General features: G+C 32.6%; 2 protein-coding genes across 2 annotated transcripts in view; both read right to left on the reverse strand.

Annotated features, from left to right (window-relative positions):
- Nucleotides 1-1,857: 1,857 nt before the first annotated feature.
- On the reverse strand, nt 1,858-11,726 carry LOC146529504 (uncharacterized). The gene is made up of 10 exons (XM_085201654.1): nt 11,403-11,726; nt 10,588-10,722; nt 10,039-10,204; nt 9,322-9,595; nt 6,944-7,735; nt 6,462-6,595; nt 3,653-3,776; nt 3,205-3,312; nt 2,314-2,580; nt 1,858-2,033 (listed from the first exon to the last, which is right to left on the reverse strand). Exons 1-10 carry the CDS (start codon nt 11,593-11,595, stop codon nt 1,938-1,940), a joined length of 2,289 nt encoding a protein of 762 aa, XP_085057780.1. The 5' UTR covers nt 11,596-11,726; the 3' UTR covers nt 1,858-1,937.
- Nucleotides 11,727-13,037: 1,311 nt separating this feature from the next.
- The window catches only part of js (jiangshi), a 34,168-nt gene continuing 29,691 nt past the window's right edge, over nt 13,038-17,514 (reverse strand). Inside the window, exons 5-6 of the mRNA XM_085202127.1 lie at nt 14,354-14,475; nt 13,038-14,269 (exon numbers count right to left, since the gene is read on the reverse strand). Coding sequence (XP_085058253.1) covers nt 13,178-14,269; nt 14,354-14,475 — 1,214 coding nt within the window. The 3' untranslated portion in view covers nt 13,038-13,177. The remainder of the gene's footprint in view (nt 14,270-14,353; nt 14,476-17,514) is intronic.

Below are 17,514 nucleotides of genomic sequence, written 5' to 3' on the forward strand. Positions count from 1 at the left end.
ATATAATTTCAATCTAGATGAAAGTGACTATTATATTTAAATTCATAAGGATGAATATCAAAATGACGCGGTAACGAACGCGGTCGCGTAGCGACGACGGTTGTTATTAACATGGCAGAATAAATTGCATGTCAAATTAGAAAGTATTTTAATTTATTAGTATATATGTGTAATGTAATATTATATAGCCTATAGCACTTCTGAAGAATTCAGCTTTCATACAAAACAAAAACAAAATAAATCGATCCAGTAGATCCAGAGATCTTAGCATTCAAACAAACAAACAAACAAACAAACTCTTCCGCTTTATTATATTAGTATAGATAAAAGAAACGATAAAAGAAAGATTTAAATAAATGTTAAGACTCACTATACAACGACGTCAAAAACTGTCAATTTTTGTTCTATACTATCCATTGCATGTTGAGTGGCGGAACTCAACGATTCACTTTTTCTAGTTGACCAGAGTGAAATATGAAAATAATCCGTTTCTCTAATTAGGCATCGAACCCACAATCACCGCGTTAAACAGTCGACGCTGCCAAAGTAGTATTATATATAAAGGTTCTCTCTAGCCCCAAGATCAAGATGACCTATTATTAAGTAAAGAATCCAACAAGGCTGTAATTAAGAATTTTCACAAAAGCATTTCCAAAGATCTCGGACTTCAAAAACTGTTATCTACGTTAACTTAAGTTCGAGCTAAAATAATTATTTGCTTTACAATTATTGTTTATTGTTCTGTTTGTTAAGTCAGCCTTGCAAGTAAAGAATAATATGAGGGTTCAGTGAAAAGGACAAATCCTTTAGGATATTCGACAATAGAACCAAGAAGTAACTAGAGCGTAAGATAAATACATACATAGGTACATTTAAATTATATAATAGGTATCTACTAATTGTATCTAAATATAGTAATTGGAATATTTATATTTATTTATTTTTTACTAATTTTCACAATTATTTCCAAAACGCTTAATAAAGGTGAAAATCTTTCCCTACTAGAGGGTATGAAATATTATTTCTTAATATTGTCATATCTTCGCTCTGGCATCAAGGAAAAAGCCCGGCGTCTTTACAGCACCTGCCTATATACTGGGAGCTTGCGACTCTAATTGGGTCGGCGGTACGGGTGGACTACGGGCTCGAAGCGAACTAGATGGACGCTTCGAGCGCGTCGAAAAAGCGGGTGTGGATGAGCAGCGTACTTACACTCTTCTCAATCAGAGGATTGGAGTGGGAATATTAGCGCTCGTAGTAGCGGTTGCCTTTGCAGAATTCCTTTAGCGATTCGCTTTTGCATCGACACCAGAGCGAAGAAATGAAAATATTTAATTTCTTCGTTTAGGAATCGAACCCACAACCAGTCGCATTTAGTCACACGATTGTGCTGATGCTTCACGCCTGGCCCGAGTACATGTAAACTCTACAATTATTATTTTATGGTTTTCACTCAATATGGCAATAATAGAACTCTGTCGAAACAATCTAAAACTAGCCGATAACAAGAAAGTTCAATTTGATATTGACTCATTAATATGCATTGAATTCGAAATGGTTCTATCCTCTAGTTTTGTTTTTTCTACAAAAAAAATATTTAGTTAAAAGTAGTTAATGAAAATTATTTATTTATATTTCATTTTTTTATTAATTGTAGTGTATCTGTAATAGATGGTTGATGTGGGTTCGAATAATAGAAAAATGCGCGGCGTTGAATTCCGCCACTCAACACGCAAGGCCTCCAGAATTCGGCGGAAAGTGGGGAACGGAGCGTATATATACATTATGTTCTCACTGCCTACCCTGCTGTGTGCGGGATACAGCATGAAGCTGAAAAAACAACAAATAAAACAAACATTTTAATAAATCCTCCATTTTAATTTTTAATTTTAATGAAATAATAAAGAATCGTGTATATCATAACAATATTATAAATGTTAATCGGAATGAATTTCATCGGCCACTTGTTGCCATTTAGCAACTAAGCTGGAAACTGATTTATTCTTCATACTTAACGACGTCGATAATTTTACCTGAAATAAAGAAAAAGTAAATGATTAAATAACTATATACGTATTATACGCATTTGAGGCAGTTATAGTGCAAGGGCACAAGCATGCGACTCTAAACGAGACGGTTGTGGGTTCAATTCCTACTCCTACTAGGGAATGAAATATTTAATATTTTCATTTCCTTTATCCTTGTTTTCATGACTCATTGTCACGTTTTGGTTGTGTTTTATTTTTTGTTTAAGATTATACTTATAGCTAGGTCTAATTTTTTTTAAATAATTTTTAATGTAATATATCTTACCTTAGACTTTTTCTTAGCTTTACTATCTCTTTCTCTCTCCCTTTCCGGTTTTTCTACGGCATCCCTTATTATAGGGGGTGGTGGTGGCCGAGGAGTGTCTATATGTGTCCGGGGGGTGTCTAAAGGTGGCCGGTGGGTGTCTAGTGCTCGTCGAGGGGTATCTGGGGGTCGGGGCGTGTCGGGGGGTGCAGGGGGTTCTTGGTCTAGCTGAGCAATGTCGTTGTAGAATGAGAGCAGCTCGTCTGTTATTTCGTGTTTGGATTCGTGCTGTAAAACAGAATTATTGATAGAATAAATTTTGTGTTGAAAGAGGTCGTCGTGATACAGGAGCACAAACGGGCGTCTATAAACGCGACGATTGAGGATTTGATTTCCTACCGGGGGAATGAAAATTGTAATATTTTTATTTTCTCGCTTTCTTAAAGAAGCAAAATGCGGCGTTGAGTCCTAATCAGTATACCATCTCGCAATTACTAGCATTCGGGCAGAAAACGGAAATAGAAGTGTCTTGATAAATTATACAAATTGACGCTTTAGAAATTATATGATGATAATTGATGAAGATAATTATATGATCTGCTAAGTTTAAAACTTAATGAACACTTATTAAAGTCCATTTATGCCTTTAACACAATCCATTTCGCGTTACAACCCAATTTGATCGTACCCGCAACTTCATTTACATATAAGCCTCTTTATTTATAACAAAATCATATTTTTTCCTTTAACATAACAATTCTGAGACTCACTTACCGACCGACCGACCCACACTTCATTGTAGGTTTTTTTTTACTTTAGATTATTTTCTTGCCGAGGGCACAATACACAAAAGTTCCTGAATACCAAACTTCAGGCGGGCCAAAACCATTGACATTTAATCCTAGGACTTACCAACTTTGGTGGTGGTGGTTCTACATCTGCGTCGGTACCGGGCGGGGGCGGCGTCGCGCGCCACCATCGGGGTGGCGAGGTTGCTGGCGTTGATGTAACTTCTTCATCCTATGGAAGATAGATTTTTTTATATTACTTAGAAGAAAGGACATATAGATCAGTCGTGGCCCTAGGATACAAGCGTGTGATTGTAAGCTCGACATATTGTGGGTTCGACTCCCACTTGAGGAAATTAATTATTTAATATTTTCAATTTCTCGCTTAGGTAACCAGGCAAAGCGCGACGTTGTGTTCCGCCATTCAACACGTAGTGTCTTACAAATCGACGAAAAGAGAGGAACGGACTTAACACAAGGTTTTTTATGCTGAATCTACCTTACAGCCAGACGCTGTGCTACCACGCCACGACCGCCTGATAATGCCACATAATCTGGCTAAACCAAGGTACCTTGACTTCCGAAGTGGGATGTGGTGGCGTAGTACATATTTCCATATCGGTACTCGCGACAGCCGGATATTCGTATTGGACGAAGCCGTCAGACTCGCGACGATAGCAGTAACGGCCTTCGGATCTGTATATATAAAGGGAAATAATAAAAGAATTGGCTTTGGATTGTTTTGATTGTAAATTGGATAAATGTGTTAAAAAATTATCTATTTGTACAATTTAAAAAAATCCTAAGTATGATTGTTTATAGAGTAAAGTACTGTTAAATAACAGTAATATTTGTAAAACAATACGTAAATCAAAATTTAGAATCAACTCAAATTTTAGTCCTTCCAAGCGGATTCAAAAAGTTATTTAAGACATTTAGCCAATTTATAAGTTTAAGGCGGACTTAAAATAAACACTTAAAACGTAAAAACATCAAAACTTCTCCATTTAACACAGTTAAGTGACATTTGGAAAAATTTGGATTTCTTTTTTTAAAAACGTTTGTTCATACTTAAACCCGATAAAAACATCCATTAATTTTTTTAATCTATATTTGATCATTTGTAATGTGTAGCTTTTTGTTTTTTTTTTTACAGCAGATACAACCGCTAGTGACAGGCCACCTGGAAAAGATCAAAGTGTATTATCAAGAAAATAAAAAAGTTTAACAAATTAAATAATTTCTTACCAAAATCCACGGCGCGAAGTCTTCTTTATTCTCTACCAGTCTGTTAGGTTCTACTTTCTTCATTATTTAAAAGTTATATCTACTTTTTGATTATTTTTTTTGGGGAAAACAATAACCTTTTTATTTACATTTGTTTTAATTACAGATAATATTATTAGGTTTACTGATGAAAGAAACTCGTTAATTAATAAAACTATAATTTATTCAAAATTATAATCAGGTAGTTTTTATCACAGATAAGTTACGTTTTATCACATTACCATTTTTTTATACTAATAAAACAAATAAATATGTACATAAATATGTATAGTAGCCATTTTTAAATAATAAAAATTTTAGACATTTACTAATAATTACTAATGGTCTTCACATTTTTGAGAAAAGAAGACTTAAATCTAACACATCACTGAGTAATTGTTCACGTTTTTTTGTCCTCCGTAAAAAAAATCCATAAAAAAGTCTGTAAAGGCACATCACATAACGACAGTTTAAAGTTCATAGTTCATATCCACCTGTCACACCGAAGCGTACCTTGTATCAATTGGAATTAAAAAAATGTAATGTTGTATTTTGAAAATATAAAAAAAGTGTCCCTAACAAAAATCCTTTAAGCCAAATGAGTGAGAATTGTATTTTTTCAGACCATTCATAATATATTTAGACATATCAATAGTGTTTTATATGTCAAAAATTATTTAAATGTAAATAAATATTTCCTATAATATAAAATATAGGCATTAGGTAGAACTCGAACATGACATGTCGATGACAAAAAATCACTTATAAAAAGATAAAAATTGGACATTTTTTTTAATTTTTGTATAAAACCGTTATTTGAGGGAGCATATCGTGTACAATTTGATTATTAAAGTACATTTATTTAACCTGAGGTTTCAAATATTCATTGACACTTTACGATAATAATACATAATCTATTTAGCAATCGCGAAAACCAGTAGAAAGATAAAATAGAAAATAATGTCCTGTAAATTGTCAATAAAACACGTTACTGTACAAAATTTTAAAAAATATCACAAAACATTGACTTAAAAAATGAATACCCAAATTATACACAATATAATAAAAACAAATGTATAAAATATCAAATAACGAAAATTTTAAAAAAATACAATAGGTACATACATCGGTGTGACAGTTAGGCACATATTATGAGACACTTTTGTCTGACCCTTGGCAGATACTGTTAGAGATTGGGGCATTACTCTCACATAATGTATCATATATTGTAAGTCATAGATAAAAATATTGGGGCACCATTAGTCACGCCCCTTGGTATGGATACTGTCAGGTAATATAGTATATAGCAGTCTATCTGTGTCAGTCCTGTCAGTCACTATGTGATACGTCATAAATTGGGATGTAAGACAGTCCTTGTCATATGTTAGTCATGCAGTTAGTTATTGTAAGTCAGTGAATCAATAAGGACCATGTTATACTGTTACATAATGGGATATGCACTATCAAATAGTAAGGCACATACTACCACAGTGGGTACTGATACACAGTGGAGCATATACGGTCAAACAATGAGCACATTGGGGCAGATATTGTAATATAGTGAGGCGCTTATAGTCACAGTCAAACACAAAATAGACCACGTACTTTCACGTACTATCTCCCGGTAGATGATAGTAGTGCAAAGTGTGGTTGTCTATCACATTGGAGTATAGCCGGTCGGACACTGTAATAGTGGTGCATACATCTGTCATATAACAGGACATCACTTGTCAATCGTAAAATATCATAATCAGATAGAGAATTGAAATTATAACTTAGCATAGACTTTCATGTAGGCGAAATATTATGTGGCAGATGGTATTTTGTGAGTGAGTTAGTTAAATAAAGTTACTCAGCGTGGCAGTCATGTAATGTCACATATTAAATTTATACTCCCTAATACTCAGGCATGTACTGTCGTATTGGAGCACAGATACAAGAGTGGTGGGGCATGAACTATCATAGCGGGGCAGTTATATAGTTGTTCTTATACAGTCATATTGGAGTATATAATATCAAACAGTTAGACACTTTGGGGCAGATGTTGTCATACAGCGGCTCAATACAGTCCGAGGTGGAGCACAGTGTGGTGTCGCTGGACGGTGGTGCACGTACCTGTTGAAGGCGGCGTGCCAGCCGGGCGGCGCGGCGGCCGCCTCGTGCGCCTGCAGCGCGCGCGCCGCCCGCAGTGCCCAGCGCCGCCAGTACACGCTGCTGAGGGCGCCCGCGCGGAACGCGCTCACTAGCGTCTGTACAACGATAAATAGACAGGGTCAATTTATTGGACGTCTAATTTTGTATACAATATTAGACAAAATTAGTTCAGATTATCATTTTAAAGATGAAGAAACTAATGTTTGCTTACATTGAAAACGGAAGTTACAGCCAATGCATTAATAAAATTATTTTGTTGCAATTTTGTACCAAATACTTTATATTATTTTTTTATTATTATTTATGAACTGAATTAAATAAAACCATAACATTTAGTTGTACAATGTTTTATGTTGAGGGAAGTTTGCTTAAATACAGTAGTAAATCCTGCATTTCAATCGGTAAAGCCAATTTCTCAAAATTGGAAAAAATAAGAGAATTACCTGCATCTGAATCAACATCTCCTGCAGCGGCGTCAATACACACGGTTGCAATTGATTCAGAAACTTCAACTTGGCTTCCACTAGATCCGTCAAATCATCTAAATCCTCATCTTTCTTCTCCTCATTCAAAGTCTCTCCCTTAGTAAAAGTCAAACCATTGCCATAATTAATCGTATTTTTTGGGTTATTTTCATTGTCCTCATCTTTAGAGAACCCTAAACCAGTCCTCTCGTTTGAAAACCCTTCTATGAACTGTGAATATTTGGTTGTATAACTTGGCAACTCTATTTTCTCTTTTTTACGTTCTGGTAGCACTGAATTGGAAATTCTAAGTTTCTTTTTATTAACGTTCTCTAAATGCTCATTGGTGTCCATTAAATAGACATTTTCTTTTCTTTCTTTTTCGTTACTTTCTGGTTTTAATTCTTTACTTTCATCAATATTTACAGAACTTGGGAATAGAGCTTGTCCGTTAGTTTTAAAATCATCTAACGGCGAAGTTTTATCACCTTTTGGTGAATTAGTTATACTATTAGCATTAGATCGATCATCATTTTTGGTTTTGGCTTTTGCTTTAAATTCTTTCTTTTCTATTTCATCTAAAAGATCATCTATATCTAGATTTATATCTTTTGGAGAAGACGCATTGGATTCATCTTTTATTATCTTTTGTAATTCAGATGGTATTTCACCACCTAATTTTTCTAATAATTTGGCTTTATCTTTTAACCTTTTGAGTAAAATAGTTTCGTCTTGACTTTCATCATCTAATGATTTAACTGATTTGGCATCCTAATGTGATAAAAAATAGTTAAATTAATCTAAAATATCAAAATTAGGATTTTTTTAAATTTCTACAATTATCAGATTGAAAACTTTAACCCATCACAACGCTTAATAACATTTCCAAGCCAACTCAAAAGCTTAAAACTTTACTAAAAGTTATGAACAAAAATATATATATAATGCATAAGAATTAAAAGAGTTTATAAAGACTTTGTAAAACCACCTTATAGTAAAATAGATTTCAAAAAGTCAATTGAGCTTTTGGTACTCTTGGATAGTTATTTATTAGCGATCATCAGGTGCAAAACTCATCATTCTATATTTTATAATAATTTATATACCACAAAAACATAAATAATAATTTGTATGGACATTGTATATCTATATATATAAAATCGAAAGGTCACTCACTAATCACGAAATCTCAGAAACTACATGTGCTAGGAATCTCAAATTTTGCATAGGAGTTACTTATAGGACGTAGGTGCTCGCTAAGACGGGAATTTGCAATATTCGATTTCTAAGGGAACTTCGTTACTACAAATGCTAGAAGTCTCAAATTTTGCATAGACGTCACTAGGACGTAGTCATGGAGACAGAAATTAATAATAACATAGTTCACGCGGGTGAAACCGCGAGCGGGCCGCTAGTAACTAAATAAAGTTAGTTAATAATACAAGCTGTGTATTATTTTTATGCTTCACGCTTTTTTCCACATAGCAGAGTAGGTAGAGGATACCTACTGTCAAAATACTCTTGTTCTCTAATTTTTACCCAAATTCGAGATGTTCCACATTGAATAGCAGAACTCAAAACTGCACTTTGTCTAATACAATATTTATTTCCCTGTGTAGGTATTGAATCTACAAGCACCACATTAAAAGACAGAATTCAAATGATAACCTACTGCACTAGTCTGTCTGTCTCCTATAATCTATATATATAAAAGGACTTGTCCTCACTGACTGAGGTAAGACGCACGCACAGCCGTAACCGCTATGCGTAGAAACGTGAAATTTGGACAGATGTTTACTTTCGTAATCTGGACATCCACTAAGAAGGGATTTTGAAAAATTTTAACCCTGAAGGGGTGAAATAGGGGTTGAAAGTTTGTATGGAAAAAAAATTTAATCGGCACTGATTTCTATAAAATTTGAAATTTAGATTTTTAAAAGTATTTAATGGAACACATTTTTCATCGTTTTCTAGAATTCTCCTCGTAAGTTTGTATGGAAAAATCTTTAAATCGCCACCGATTTTTATAAAATTTGAAATTCAGACTCTTAAAAATATTTCATTGAACACGTTTCGTGGTTTATAGAATTCACCCCTAAATAAGCAAGCGAAGCTGCGCGCGTCCGCTAGTATACAATAGAATAACTTAAAACACATAGTATACAAGTACATAATAGAAACAAAAACTAAACATCAGTCCTATATATAATTATAATAAATAATTTTGTTCTATCAATCTACTATATACTTAAAACATAAATACATACACAATACATAAAAAAAGACTATCACATATATATACCATGTAAAAAACGTATATATCTACACTAATAAAAAAACAAAAGAATAATACTCACATCTTCCTTATCCTTGTCCAATTTCTCTGGTTCCTTTAGCTCCAAGGTCAACTCTGGAGGCAGCTCTGGGCCTATGGGCACTGTGTAGTTTTGACTTGGGGGCAAAGGAGGGCCAAACTCTGTATTAGATTTTGTTTTAAGCTTTTTTTGTGGATTTTTTTGGATATTATTAGGTTTTGGATTTATTAGGGGTGATTCATTGATTTTACTTGTTTCTGAATCATCATTAGATTCTGAATCAGAATTGTGGAAGGATGTAATAAGTTCAATTTTCCTGAAAAATATAAAATACACCATTTATATTTCAATGTGATGTTCTAATAAATAAATATACAAAAAAAAAATTATAACTAGTGGCCTGACCAGGGAGAACTTGGCACCAAATGCAGTCTATGCATACCTCTTTCGCCTCATCCACTCACACACAAAGTTTGTCACCTTCTTCCAGTATCATTAATACTAAGTTCTTGAAGGTCAACAAAGGTCGTAAAAATATTTAAATGACAAAATCTAAAACATGTTATTTTATATGAAGACACTTCATTCTCCACTTTCCAAGGTGTGCTGATAATTGTCTGTTGAGTGGCGGAACTCAGCACTGCATCCCTCAGAGTGGGGATTGAATCCATAATCATCAATCTCAATCCTTTCAAAATAAAAATACTACAATGGCCTCAAAATGTCTCATGAAAATAAAAAATATGTATATTTACTCACTCTTCCTCATCGTCACTAAGAGATCTCTTTTTATTTTTAACATTATCTTTAATTTTGTAGGGCTTCTTAGTTTTGCATTTGGCCAACACTTTGTTTTGTGAATTTTGTTTTTCCGCTAAAGCCTGTTGGTATAACTGCCATTCTTCTGCCGATACTTCTGTTGAACCTGCAATGATAATTAAAGGACATTTTTGTGTGTTTTAAAGAAATACATATATATAAATTTATTATGTATATTGAAATACCAAGAGTTATTTCAATATACATACTGTATGTATGTACATATTTTTTTATTACTATAATTAGAACCTTTTTTCTTTTGAAAAAAATTCTCAATATTGTATCAATTGACAACCACAAAATTGATATACATTATTTTAATTTTTATGATGATATTAATATTATGTACTAGTGTACTAGTGCCAGACAGGCCAAATTTAAAGGGCCTTTTACTTAGTAATATAAAGCAATATTAAACAGTATCATGACACAACATTTTCTGTTTCACATTCTATCCTGAACTAAATAAAAGTTTTAATTATATAATACCTGATGTATGTAACTGTTGTTGTGCCAATTTAAGTGCTAGTAAATATTCAGGTGGAGCTTCCCAAGTCACTGCATTAGTTTGTTGGTTCCAGTAATAAGTAAATCCACTATTTTCATCATAACAGGCCGACCATGCTAAAATTATGTAATAACTTCATATAAGTAATAATATACTATATGTTGATATGTGCTTTTTTGTGGCAATTTCAATGTTATTTAAAAATATACATAATGTTTTCCTTAAAAAAAATCAGCTTCACACTGTATCCCACAGGGCTTGCAAAGGGAAGGTTATGTTAAGACACTATGTTCCCCACTTTCCAGCGAATTTTTCGAGGCATTGCATGTTGGGTGGCAGAATGTAACTAAGTTTTTGCTTTGGTGCCAGAGCGAAGAAATTAAAATATTAACAAATAATAATACATTCCCTTGAGTGGGGATCAAACCAACAAATGTCGCGTTACAGTCACATCCTTGTGCCCCTGCACCACAACTGCCTCTGTGTTTTCCTTATGTTAGGTTATCTTAAAACAACTTCTTGTAACTAACAAAATGAAATTTTTGATTTTTATTATCTTTGTATAAATGCTGCTTTAGTGTTAAGTTATGTTTATTTCAGATTAATTCATAAAAATACAAAATTCAAGCACAAAATTAAGAATAGAGAACTTCAAATGAAGGAATCAAGAAATCATCTCAAAAAGAATGTTTAAAAAGTACAAAACCTTTCAAATATCGTTTCCCTCCAAGCAACAGGTTACTAAAACAATATCATCTTGAACTATTATTGATACACTAATTAATATAGTACTTACGACAATGAGCTATGGGCGCTGGATGAATACCAGCCGGTGTGCTAGCTGGATGATGATTGGGAACAGCTTCATATCCTGGATATGCCATACCCTTCACACTTTCAACTTTTTTAGAAGGCACTGGGGGTTCTTCTAATTCATCGTCAGAATCACCGTAGTTCGCAATTAAGCCTAAAGGATTTGATTTGCTCATTTTAAAACGACGTGTAAAATATGCAATTCTTTAAATACGTAAAATGCTGATTTATTAATTGTTTCACTAACGCAACATAACGCTTTGCCATTCGCGAAATCGGAAATAGGTGCAAAATAATGAGTTTGTTACTGACAAGTGACATTTGTGATTAGACGCCATTTTGAAATATGTTCGATTTGACGAACACGCTGATAACGATTCCCATCGACAATCTAAGCAAATCACAGTTACTTTTTAATTACGGTAACTACAAAATGCTAGTATTTTAGATTCTTTTATATAAGAAATATTTTTAATTTTTTTACGCTTAGTATGACAATCAAAAGAACTAAGTATTAACATTCCATTCTCCACTTTCGGCCACAATTGCTCCGAGTAAGAATCGAATAGGTAGTTGTAAGACAATAAAAAGTGTTTCTTTTTTATTATTTATTTATTATGTCAAATGCTGAAACAAGCATTAGTACTAAAATATAAACATACTTAATTATAAATATTTATTCTAACTTAGCTGAATATTACAATCAATATATTACATTATTTACCGTCTTTAAGAATAAATGTAGGTTATATTATATATAAGTATTATATTATGTAGATTACTCACATAAAAAGTTTATGATTTTTCTTTACTACAATATATTTAAGTTCTATTTCATATCCTATTAAAAGCAATTTTAGGTATAATAAAAATAACAACAATTCTCTTGGCTTGATTAATCGAGGCGCAGTAATATGTGTGTACAAAATATATAATCTATACGCTATATACAAAATTAAAAACAGTGGAAAATATCAAAGATTTCTGTCTACCTCCTAAAATGACAAGATAAATTTCTATAATAATTACTGATAAGTCCAGGTTAAGCAGAGGCACAAACGTGCGACTGTAAACGCGAGGAAATGAAATATTTAATATTTTCATATCTTATCATATCATATCTTCTTCATTTATATCATATCTTCGCTCCGGTAACGAGGTAAAGCGTGGCGTTAAGTTCCGCTACTCAAAATAAAGTGACTCCATAATTCGGCGGAAAGTGGGAAACGAAAGTATCTTAATGAGAACAGAGTGTCTTAACACTAGGTTCCCTGGTTCTCTCTGCTTACTCTGCTATATAAAGAAGACCGTAAAATCTATAAATATAATTATGTCCTGTTTATAACATACTTTATTAGGTATATAATAAAATTAAAATCGTTTTGAGTCGTATGACAAAAAGATAACAGACATTTGTATACACAAACAAAATGTGTTTTTGTTTAATTATACGTGTATATAAAATTTGTACTACGCAGTATAATATATCGTATAGGATTGCTACATTCCCAGGCTGTGACTTTAACTAACAACCGTCCTTGACTTCTCTGTCATCTTAGTTCCATCATAAACACTTTATAATCGATCTAAAGTAGTCATTTGTTTAAATTACTTAAAACCTGTCTATTCCTTTTTTACCTAAATAAATAAAGTTTGACATGTTTATTAGTCTTAATGAGAACTTTAATTAAGAAAATCGTTTTCAACAAATTATAATGGCTAGGTAACTTATACTATTTATAGCTATATGTTTAGATGTTACCGCTTGACAATACAAGGTTTGCAAGTACCAGGCTCTAAGTAAGCTGGGTGGCATTGAGGGCACGCTGGGTTCTCCCCATAGCTGGCCCTCCCTGGTCGAGGAACGTGGACTTGGAAGGAGGTTTGAGCATCCTCACTTTCATACCCTGGATGCGGATTGTCCAAGGGAAATACATAATCTGGTACGAAATATGAACTAATATTATATTCAGTATTACGAGGAGTGAGATCTATTTCTTTTGGTGTAGATCGTGTTACTACACTGAATGGTCTTTTTTCTGGTTTAACTGGTATTGGAGTGGTCGTGTTGGTTTCGTTACTGCGTTTGGGAGGTTCCAATTCAAATGCAGGTACGGCCCATTTCCATTCATAGTAAATAGGAGGACCCATAGTAGTTGTAACTAAAGGAGTTACATTAATTTTGGGAGGTAATAATTCTTTAGATGGGGGCTCTACTTGGTTGTTGGGAGATTCTGTTATCGAATCCAAGCTTGACTTTATATTAACGGAATCAAACCTTGAATCTTCAAAAGAACTCTTCTTCTTGCCATTTTGAAGAACATTAAAATTGTTACCGAAGTTTTTATGTTTTCTAGGAGTCCTTTCCTCCTCTGAACTAATTTGACCTTCAGGTAAATGCTTATTGAGATCTATAATCTCTGTTTTTGTCATCGTTGTTTTAATCGAATCAGGTGAATTAGGATCAAAACGTTTTATAAAATTGAAAACTGGATCTGGTGTTGATTTGACTCTGACATTTGATCCCAAATCGTTTTCTGTAGTAGATGGCAAGAACGGAGGAACTAAATGTTGAGATGGTCTATTTATATTGTTATTATTGTTTAAAGGAAGTTTATTATTTAAGGAAGTATCTTTAAAATTAGTTTTTAAAACATTCGTTCTGACTTTATTTTGACCGACATTTGAATCATCGATGTCAGATTTATTAATCGTAGGTCGTTTTTTCTTTGAACTGGTAGACCAGGAAGAGGGCGGTCTGTAGTTTCGTTTGTCGCTGTCCAGTTCGTTGTCATTTGGATTGATTGTATCAGATATTCCAACTATACTGTTGTCAGGGTGGAAGGTAAACTGAAAATAAAAATGTACTAAATTAGTAAGGAATTTTTGAATAATTCTTTAATAAATTTTAAGCAATTTTTAATAAAATTTTACCTTTGACTCAGCCTCTTTTAATCCATCATAATATTTATTGTTCGGTGGTACTGAGAGTATGTCAGGACGAGGCGTGCGCAGGCGCATGTCAGATTCCGATACGAAAGGCTTGTCTCTTTGACCTGTTGGAGAACAATATTATTTAGTTATTAAAAATAGCAATAATTTTTATTATATGATGTTTATATAAAATACGCTCTAACAATTAATATATAAGGTGTAATTTGTTCTAAAATATTTCTTTAAAAACTAACATTAGAAAAATAATTGATGCAATAATACCCTAATATTTATCAATTCTAAAAATAATGTTCATATTTAAAAATAAGAAGGTTCTCGTATGTTAATAGAGTAAGTAATTAACAAGTCTATTAACATGATGTGTGTAAACGTTACACCGGGTAATGTCATGGTCAATGACATGTTACATGTGTACGTGATTATGCATGTACGTTTGTTTATGTTTTATTTTTAATTTATGTGTAGAAATTTAAAGTGTTCTTCTGAGTATTAATTATGCTTAGTGTATGGTTTTCTTTGAAATAGTAAAAAGGAGTTTTATACATTTTTCCCTGGACCAAAGTATCCAGTAGGGACCTATCGTTAAAATCCTCTGTAACCAACTTTTAGCCCAATTTTCGAAATATTGCGTGTTGAATAGTGGAATTTAACGTAAAGCTTTACCTTAAAATGCGACAGCGCGGGCGGAAAAATGAAAATAATTTAAATCTATACTAATATAATAAAGCGGAAGAGTTTGTTTGTTTGTTTGTTTGTTTGTTTGTTTGTTTGTTTGTTTGAACGCTAAGATCTCTGGATCTACTGGTCCGATTTTCATTGTTTTTATTTTGTATGAAAGCTGCATTCTTCAGAAGTGCTATAGGCTATATAACATTACATTACACATATATACTAATGTATTTTAAAGTACATTCTAATTTGACATGCAATTTATTCTGCCATGTTAATAACAACCGTCGTTGCTACGGGACCGCTACCGCGACGTTTTGATATTCATCCTTATGAAAATAAATATAATAGTCACTTTTAGCATTTTATCTAGATTGAAATTATAGTTTACTGTATAACATACTAATAAATAATTAAGGAGATGTCACTGATTCCAAATGACCTAGCCACCTAGCGGGCGGCACAGTATGACCGACGCGAACGGGCAGATGACGTTGACGATTTTATAAATTTTCATTCATTTTCGAACTTTATTTGCTGTTTATAATTAATTTAAGCTACACTTTGGTTCTCTTCTTATTTTATTTGATATTGCCCGCTAAAATTATCCTACTTAATAGAGAGAAATGTTTAGTTATTTCGTAGAGTCGATAGCTATGTACGCACGCACGGAAAACTTTAGGTACTTTTTCTAATATTAAGAATACCTATCCTTTAGTTACTTTTAATCCTTTTGTTGGTTCATTTCAATAACTCGGATAATTTTTTCTAATAATGTGTATCTAATTATTATTCTTTGTGATTATTTAAGCTTATATTTTCTTACTAATTCTATTGAAAATTGAAAATAATTTCATGAATATATTTAATAAATATTCTTATAGTTGAAGCAGGCGTAGCCGCGTCCGGGTCCACTAGTATCTAATAATTCTAATCTATCTGAATAATATAAGAAATAACGAAATTCAAGATAAAAATGATATAATAACTTTAATTGTCAAGCCAAATTTTCATTTTTGTTTACAAACATTCACACAAACATCTATACTAATATAATAAAGCGGAAGAGTTTGTTTGTTTGTTTGTTTGTTTGTTTGTTTGTTTGTTTGTTTGTTTGAACGCTAAGATCTCTGGATCTACTGATCCGATTTTCATTGTTTTTGTTTTATATGAAAGCTGCATTCTTCAGAAGTGCTATAGGCTATATAACATTACATTACACATATATACTAATATATTTTAAAGTACATTCTAATTTGACATGCAATTTATTCTGCCATGTTAATAACAACCGTCGTTGCTACGCGACCGCTACCGCGACGTTTTGATATTCATCCTTATGAAAATAAATATAATAGTCACTTTTAGCATTTTATCTAGATTGAAATTATAGTTTACTGTATAACATACTAATAAATAATTAAGGAGATGTCACTGATTCCAAATGACCTAGCCACCTAGCGGGCGGCACAGTATGACCGACGCGAACGGGCAGATGACGTTGACGGTTTTATAAATTTTCATACATTTTCGAACTTTATTTGTTGTTTATAATTAATTTAAAATACACTTTGATTCTCTTCTTATTTTATTTGATATTGCCCGCTAAAATTATCCTACTTAATAGAGAGAAATGTTTAGTTGTTTCGTAGAGTCGATATCTATATACGCACGCACGGAAAACTTTAGGTACTTTTTCTAATATTAAGAATACCTATCCTTTAGTTACTTTTAATCCTTTTGTTAGTTCATTTCAATAACTCAGATATTTTTTTCTAATAATATGTATCTACTAATAATATGTATTTATTATTCTTTTTGATTATTTGAGCTTATATTTTCTTACTAATTCTATTGAGAATTGAAAATAATTTCATGATTATATTTAATAAATATTCTTATAGTTGAAGCAGGCGTAGCCGCGTCCGGGTCCACTAGTTTACTTATATAACTTCTGTAACCAATCGTATATTGTCTTAATTGAACAATCGTGGCTTATTACATTTACTGAAGTTGTATTCAATAGTCCCAAATTGGGCCTATTTTGGGTCAAACGAAGGTCCACCTTCGGCCTCCACCGAAGGTGAACTCAGGTTATAGGTAGAAAACTTGTTAAATTTTATTTTTACTTTTAACTTTTTAAAACCTGTAAGACATCTTAAATATTAATTAGGTTTCCAGTTTGGCATCTGAGCCTGACCTATAAGCACAATGTCAAGCTATTTTTTGTTTCATTCTTTTCTTTTTGGATTACTTTTTAATTTTTCATCTATTTTTTATCTGGTGCTAAGAGGAAGGTTTTTTTTAATTTGAAAGACCATTTTTTACTATAATTACTTGTGAAAGTTGTGATCCTTATACATGTTTTCTACAATTTACTTAGAGATCCAGCTAAGGTCAGTAATATATCCATGAATAATATGGTTTTTGACCGGTTTTAGTTTAAGGAAAAAATCGGTGTTTGTTATTAA

The sequence above is a fragment of the Heliconius melpomene genome, chromosome 18 (assembly GCF_056956725.1).
Source record: "Heliconius melpomene rosina isolate 202511_hmr_F chromosome 18, ASM5695672v1, whole genome shotgun sequence".
NCBI classification, from domain to species: Eukaryota; Metazoa; Arthropoda; class Insecta; order Lepidoptera; family Nymphalidae; genus Heliconius; species Heliconius melpomene.